The sequence below is a fragment of the Gymnoscopelus braueri genome (assembly GCF_963280865.1).
Source record: "Gymnoscopelus braueri genome assembly, chromosome: 2".
In the NCBI taxonomy this organism is placed as follows: domain Eukaryota; kingdom Metazoa; phylum Chordata; class Actinopteri; order Myctophiformes; family Myctophidae; genus Gymnoscopelus; species Gymnoscopelus braueri.
The window spans coordinates 47,774,748-47,782,778 of NC_137604.1; the positions used below are offsets into that span (position 1 = coordinate 47,774,748).

General features: G+C 44.0%; 1 protein-coding gene across 1 annotated transcript; it reads left to right on the forward strand.

Moving 5' to 3' along the window:
* Window positions 1-578: 578 nt before the first annotated feature.
* LOC308075545 (neuronal pentraxin-1-like) lies at window positions 579-6,167 on the forward strand. Its single transcript, XM_080415491.1, has 5 exons — window positions 579-1,212; window positions 1,591-1,798; window positions 2,991-3,235; window positions 3,427-3,606; window positions 5,266-6,167. Exons 1-5 carry the CDS (start codon window positions 784-786, stop codon window positions 5,485-5,487), a joined length of 1,284 nt encoding a protein of 427 aa, XP_080271617.1. The 5' UTR covers window positions 579-783; the 3' UTR covers window positions 5,488-6,167.
* Window positions 6,168-8,031: the final 1,864 nt, after the last annotated feature.

Consider the following 8,031-nt stretch of genomic DNA (forward strand, 5'->3'; position numbering starts at 1 on the left):
GACAGGAATGCCGCCACAATTGCTTCCTTTTAAGGTCTGCCTTGTAAGTTCACTTCACATAGCCTATTGTATGGCTTACACTCGCATATTTACAATGTACAAGCATTTAAAGCGTAGAAAAAGTGAAACTAAATACTTACTGGGCTTAATACTTTATGTTTATGTTATGAATACAAACATTTTCAGCGACCAGATGAAGAGGCATCGTTGGAGTCATCTCTAGTGAGTTGATCAAAACAAATTTCACTCCAGTTGCAGCCAATCTATAGGACTATCAACAACACATATTGCACTGAAGTTTAGAGTGTACATTAGTCTTTAACTTCTCTTTTTTTAGAAAGGGAATTCCATATTGGCCATCTGCCAATTCACGGTCCACCTTAAATAAGGGGCTGGACACTTAAGCAAAACCCACTGCCGCCTCCCCACTGTGATGCAGTGAACGTGCGCGGGGCTGTCTCTGCTATAAAAACTGGGATGAGCGACGGCAAAGTCTCACAGTATCCTAACAGTGGACAGCTCCGTGCATGGTGTAGCTCCGTGGTGCTCACTCTTCACAGCGTCGGTGGACAGCTCCGTGGTGCTGAATTCACGCAGCATCAGTGGACAGCTCCGTGGTGCTGAATTCACACAGCATCAGTGGACAGCTCCGTGGTGCTGAATTCACACAGCATCAGTGGACAGCTCCGTGGTGCTGAATTCACGCAGCATCAGTGGACAGCTCCGTGGTGCTGAACTCGCCCGCACTCACAGCGACCACAAACTCCACTCACGACGTCAAACATGGCTGGAGCCACGATGGACAGAATGTCTTGGAAACTTTTTTTACTTTCCTGCCTGGTCGTGGAAGGGACTGCTCAAGACTTTGGACAGACCCAGTTTATTTGCACGTCGGTGCCCAAGGATATGGACCTGTGCTCCGCAACGATGCAGAATAGCGGTCCGGCGGAGGACCTGAAAACCACGGTCATGCAGCTGAGGGAAACCGTGCTACAGCAAAAGGAGACCATTATGAACCAAAAGGAAACAATCAGGGAACTAACGTCCAAGTTGAGCCGGTGTGAGAGCCAGAGCCTGCCCGAGGCGGGACCGGGCGGCAGGCGGCCGGGTGTGAAAAATACTATGGGGGATGTTTCTCGCGGTCCGTCGGACACGCTGGCCCAACTGGGGCTGACTTTACAAACCCTCAAGCAGAGGCTGGAGAATCTCGAGGTAGGAGAGCAAGGGGTTTAATGATCAGGTCGTCAAACACTTGCATTTCTTACTGTATGTATAAAGTTGGTTGAATTAGGATCTTATTACGGTATAGCTCTATTCTGTCCAGTATGTGCAGTATTCTGTTCAGTATTCTGCCCATCATGTGCAGTACTTTGTCATCTCTGTGCATGGCATGCCACCGAGGTCAAATGCTTTGTCTTTAGAAAGCTAAATAAACCATGTGACGCCGAACACAACTCAACAAATAAGCAGACCAACTAATGCAAAAACGAGCCAACACAAGAAAACAATTTAAGCGTTTGATTAAAAATAATACAATCGAATACAACCAATTTCCCCATCCTTTAACCGAATTCCCTCTGTCCCATTCAGCAATACAGCCGAGGTAACACTACTGTGCAAGCAACTAGCCTGAAAGATCTCCTACAAAACAAAATCGATGATATGGAGAAGCAGGTCTTGTCCCGGGTCAACACTATAGAGGACACTAAACCGGGCCAGAGGAACGACACGGACCAGCGGAACAGAGTGGAATCCACGCTGACTTCTATGCATCATCGGATAACGGACCTCGAGAAAGGTGCGTTCAGAATGATTCATATAGAAAAATCAAGACATGAGAATGGACTTTAAACTCCACAACATTCAGCTTAAACAGGGACCTAATAGGCAGCTCATTTAACTGGCCACTTAAAGCTATAATACGGGGGCTTTATTAGGCAAGATGACTTGACTCTCGCCTGGCTTTATTTACTCATGTAACTGGCTGCACATGTTCACAATGCCGCAGCCTTCGCGGTGCGCACACACTTGAGAGAGAGAGAGAGAGAGAGAGAGAGAGAGAGAGAGAGAGAGAGAGAGAGAGAGAGAGAGAGAGCTGCAGTGCTTTGCATAACTCAATGAAATCCCGATTATCACTTGTGCGTTGACATTTTTAGTTTTGGCTGTAATTTAATTAGCCTAAATTATGTCATGCCATAAAATGGGAAACATAATTTACGTGCATAGCTGAGAAACTTTAGGTGCTTGGTTTAACATTGAGCGCCCCGTGTCCAGCAGTAATTCACACAGAGAGGTGCGTTGTAGAACATCGATCAAGGTTGCAGTCTTGTTCAGCTCCCTGAAGGTCTATTAAGAAACAATGGAGCAACGTGTGTGTTCATGTGTGTGTGTGTGTGTGTGTGTGTGTGTGTGTGTGTGTGTGTGTGTGTGTGTGTGTGTGTGTGTGTGTGTGTGTGCGTGTGTGGTGTGTGTGTGTGTGTGTGTATGTGTGTGTGTGTGTGTGTGTGTGTGTGTGTGTGTGTGTGTGTGTGTGTGTGTGTGTGTGTGTGTGTGTGTGTGTGTGTGTGTGCATGCGCGGGCAATATGCCTGTTGTGACATGGTCTTCAGCATCATGGGAATTCAGGAGCTATGCATGAGCATGCACACATGTCTATACAGTATGTCACAGAGATATACAGTATAGAGTCAAAGGCAGAAATGTAATTGAATAGTGTATAGAGACATATTTAGTGTCTATGTGAAAGGTGTGTGCATGCCTGCGTGCATGCATGCATGCTTATGTGCGTGTGTGTATGTGCATTTAAGAGCACACATGCATTCCTCCTCTAATTTCCCAAGACCATGTCTGTGTGATGGCCATGCCACAAGTAAACGTAATAAATATACTATTTCCCAAAGCCTGGTCTAATGGGGTAAAGAAAAAGAAAAAAATCTTCAGAGCTGTTTACACTGAATCTCTGAGATGGACTGAACATGATCTTATCTGCAGGCAAAGACACCAACAGACCAATGGACAAGTTCCAGCTAACCTTCCCCCTGAGAACCAACTACATGTATGCCAAAGCCAAGAGGACCCTCCCTGAGATGTACTCCTTCACCGTGTGTCTGTGGATCAAGTCCAACGCGTCGCCCGGGGTGGGGACACCTTTCTCCTACGCTGTCCCAGGCCAGGCCAACGAACTTGTACTGATCGAATGGGGGAACAATCCCATGGAAATTCTCATCAATGACAAGGTAATGGCAGTCTTACTTCTGAATATAGACATTTTTATTACATTTGATGATGCAGCAGTTTGGTCATTTGAGTAGCCTAAAATAAGGAATCGAGTTCATACATAATTGCCCAAGTTGCCGCTAAATTTTGATTTGATGAATACATTAATGTCAATGAGTTTCAGATTAACTGTAATTTGCCACTGTTGCAGGTTGCAAAGTTGCCATTCATTATCAATGATGGCAAATGGCATCATATTTGTATCACCTGGACCACACGTGACGGGATGTGGGAGGCCTTCCAGGATGGAGTGATGCGGGGAAACGGAGAGAACTTGGCACCATACCACCCAATCAAACCACAGGGAGTGCTGGTTTTAGGACAAGAGCAGGTAAGGAAGCCAGATACTTTCTAACATTTTCTGGTGGGGCGGCTGACGTAATGTTCACTTAGTATTCACTGACTTACTATGCACTTAGTATTCACTGACGACGAGGGGCACGGTGGCACAGTCGGTAGCGCTGTCGCCTCACAGCTAGAAGGTCCTGGGTTCAATTCCCGCCGGGGACGCTGTGGGCGCTGGGGGCGTGTTCTCTCCTCCGCGTCATCAGTGCCCATACCCTAGGTGGGGTTGGTGAAAGGGCCTTTCTGTGTGGAGTTTGTATGTTCTCCCCGTGTCTCCTAGGGTAGTTAATACCCTCACAAAAACATGCAGTAATCCTGGTCACTATACTGCCTCCCCCTGGTCAGCCAGGGCACCTGATGGAGGGGAAAGGAACTGGTTGGAATAACGTGTTCCTTCCACGCGCTACGTCTAACCAGGGAACCTCCCCCCTGTCAGGTGATAAGAAGCGGCCTGCTTGCTCCTCATGCATTGAAGGAGGCATGAGCTTCAGCTTGGGCTCTCCCTAGGCTGGCAGAGGGAGAGTAGCGCCCAGGATTACATAGGCAATTGGCACTGGGTGAAAAAATATGGGTTACAAAATTGTGGGATAAAAATTATTAGAGTTAGTATTCACTGACGAGTATTCACTGACTTACTAGGCACTTAGTATTCACTGACTTACTATTCACTTAGTATTCACTGACTTACTATTCACTTAGTATTCACTGACTTACTATTCACTTAGTATGCACTGACTTACTATTCTCTGACTATTCACTTAGTATTCACTGACTTACTATTCACTTAGTATGCACTGACTTACTATTCTCTGACTATTCACTTAGTATTCACTGACTTACTATTCACTTAGTATGCACTGACTTAGTATTCACTTAGTATTCTCTGACTATTCACTTAGTATTCACTGACTGAGTATTCACTGACTGAGTATTCACTGACTTAATATTCACTGACTTAGTATTAACATTTGGCCCTGGCTGCATATCAGTGGGATGTGTAACACCCATATTTTCAGGAGATATTACAATTCAGAAGCGAAGGAGTCTCCTGCTAAATTTAGGGGTGTTGGCAGGTGAAGGGAGCAGTTGACAAATGTATTTTTGATTGTCTTTAATCCTCCTCTGTGTGCGGCTGAGTTTAATTTCACACAAACTGAGAAACAAGGCTGAACAAATTATGATTTTTATTTTGTAAATACCAGAGTGTCATTGCAGCAAAGATCAAAGGCAGGAATATTCATGTAATGGGACTATTCAGACATTGATAGATAAGGCCTACCAATATAATTAGTGCCAGTTATATCAGACCATCAATAGAAATCCCATTGGAATCGTATACAGAAAAACCCAAGATTTTGGTGGAGACACACTTTCCCAGATATTTCAAAGAGAAAGTAATTTCTGGGGAGAGCAAAAACAACACTCATGGGATTACCGGCAGAGACGTTAAACCATTAAAGTGATGGAGTAATGGTCCTGTTAAATTATAGAAAGTAAAACTTTACAGAATTGTTTTTATAGACAGCAACTCACTATGTTCCCCCCACCCATTCCCGACTTCTACTACTACATCCACCAATTCAAGCCTTTGTTGTACTGTGCCAAGACCAAATTAAAATAACTGACGAGCTGTCTTATTTCACAGGACACCATTGGAGGGGGGTTTGATGCCACACAAGCGTTTGTTGGTGAGTTGGCAAACTTGAATATCTGGGATAGGAAGCTTTCAATAGGGGAGATCTACAACTTGGCAACCTGCAACAGCAAGGCGCAAGCTGGCAACGTGTTCTCTTGGACGGAGGCCAACGTCGAAGTATTTGGTGGAGCGACCAAATGGACATTTGAGCCTTGTCGTTCCCTCAACTGAACTGCATTTTGCCATTTGTGAAAGGCCTCAACCTATTTCTGAGCTTTTGTCATTCCTGTCTTCATTTGACATTTGTTAGAGACAATTTGATCTTTATTTGTCGATAAGCTTAAATCCGGGATTTCTATTCACACCTACTTAGATATTTGTGGGCAGCATAAAAGTTTTCATCTTGAGGGGAAAAAATCACATTCGTCATGGAAACCTCAGTGGCAAAGTGTTATCTGTTTCTCTTTCTTTCTTCTTGGAGGTTTCGTTGAAAGCACACCTGAGCTTTTCATTTAGCTTATTTTGTCTTGGACTGGCAGCTGGGCAATGTGTTCCTTGTGTTGGACAATTCACAACCTAAGTGAGGAATTACATGACCACTCTCTCTCTTCCCCTTTTGAGAGTGAGAGATTAGGCTGTCCATCCAATTCTTGTCAGTGTTTGGCGCCGTAAAGTGATGTTTGACGCGGTACAGCTCCCAGACCTTTCCCTCTCTCCCCCACCCTTCCGGATCTTGCACTGTGACTGACGAAGAGAAAGCCAGAAGAGGAGGCTATATGTTGAAGGACACTGCAAAGTCAGACTGTGGTACAAGTCAGTTTGTAATTGTTCGCTTCAAGTGTTTCTGTAAGAATGTCGTTACTTGCCAACATGCTACAAAGCCTGGGTGCCTTGGGCTGGTACAAATATTCTGCACATTCATTCATGTTCTTAAGTTGCAAATTTAAATGTATTGGTTCATGTTTTCTGGGCGGGTGGAACTGAGTTTCTCGTTCTTCTGGTAAATGTTACTAATTTGTTTGGTTTGTTATCTGACATGATGTGTTTTGGCAGGCGTTCGTACAATGTATTAGGAATGTTACAGTATCTGTATAGTAACAGCATGAATGACAGAGTGCTGTGAAAGCATTGTTGGAGTCTGCTTTATGATCTTCTTTGGGTCTGGGTTTTTTACTGTATTGTTATATGCTCCAAGCATGGCAAAAAGGAAAGTTGAAAAGTTTAATTTTTGTAATAAAATTGTGATACTAAATGTTATGGTTGAGCATTCCTGACTTTGGTGGTGTGTCAAAAGGTATGATAAAGCAAGAGGAGCGAGGGAAGATGAGAAAGAGCGAGAGCAGAGATTGCAGCGAAACAATTGCTAATCAGAATTCGTATCATGCCAAATGGTCAAAAGGGGATAATTGCTAGATAACTAAAACGTATGAAGGCCCTGAAGGTCATTTGGGCACAGAAGCAAAGAAATGAAGAGGTGTGTGTGTGTGGGTGGGGAGCGGTGGGTGGGGGCAGATTTATCTTTCTTGCTGAATGCAGATGATAACCCACTTGGTGATGTGTTTTAGGTGCTGGTGTGAAATGCATTGCCTGTGTTCATGGAAGGGTGGTTGTCAGGAGAGGAAAATGCCTAGTCACGTCTCTCATTTGAGTCATCACGTTCAAGGAGAGGCAACCTCAACTAACATTTCTTTCCTAATCATTAGAATTTTAAGTCATCCTGATGAGAGGACCAAAATGGCCAGCGGGTGAATATGGTCAATAGCATACATGTTCGCATGTACCGATGGTTCACTTCACATGATATTTGCTACAGTGATATTACACAGTAAAAACCTGATGTTAATTTAACTCAGAGTTGAACATCCTTTTATAGTCGGGTTTTCTGGCGCACTCACACTTGCATCGGATGGTATAGCCATGCATATATAGGATATGCATTTCTTCCAGGGACAAGTTGACAAATGAAACCCATAGTGGTTTGTACAGTTCAGGTAGGCTGCATCATGTTTCAGTAAAGCTGCAAACAATAGACATCTGTTTAGGTGGTTTTGTAAGAAGGATGCAGTTCTCTTGATGAACAAGTCTATATTTAATAAAAAACCTTAAAGTCCAGGAGCAATAGTCGTGATATCAAGGCATGGTCGTTGTTGACTTTGAAGCACACTTTCTTAGGTGATGGGGGGCCTGCAGTACGGCTGACCCAGACCTCAGACTAGCAAATGACATACACAATATACAGTACTTTTTACTTAGCAACAGAAAAATGTGGAGACCTTTTTGGGTGACGGTGGCACATAACTGATTTGACTCCAAAGATAAGGAATGTCCCTTTACCAGCTGAAAACAGCTAATTGCAATTCTTCCACACCATAGGCAGCATTCAACCATTACGTCATCCTAACAAACACAGTCAAAAGCACAGTTATCTTGAAATAACACACAGTACACAAAACGTTTTGTTTATATGTGCATCCTGCTTAACAATCATGATTATATAAAAAGTGATGGTTGTTCACCCCTGACCTACTACAACAACAACAAGAAACAACAACGAGAGAAGCGTTCTGCAGGTACTCTACAAATATTGGCTCAGACTACCGCTGGGAAAGCTGATCCACTGTCAGATTAAAACAGCCTCTCCTCTGACATCACCACACACACGACAGCCATGAATGGGGAGCAATCATAATCACTGGGCCTTACTACAATGCTAATACCTTGCGTGCATAATGCTACTAAGCCGTCAAATACATTAGAATGTGTCGCTGAGGAGTA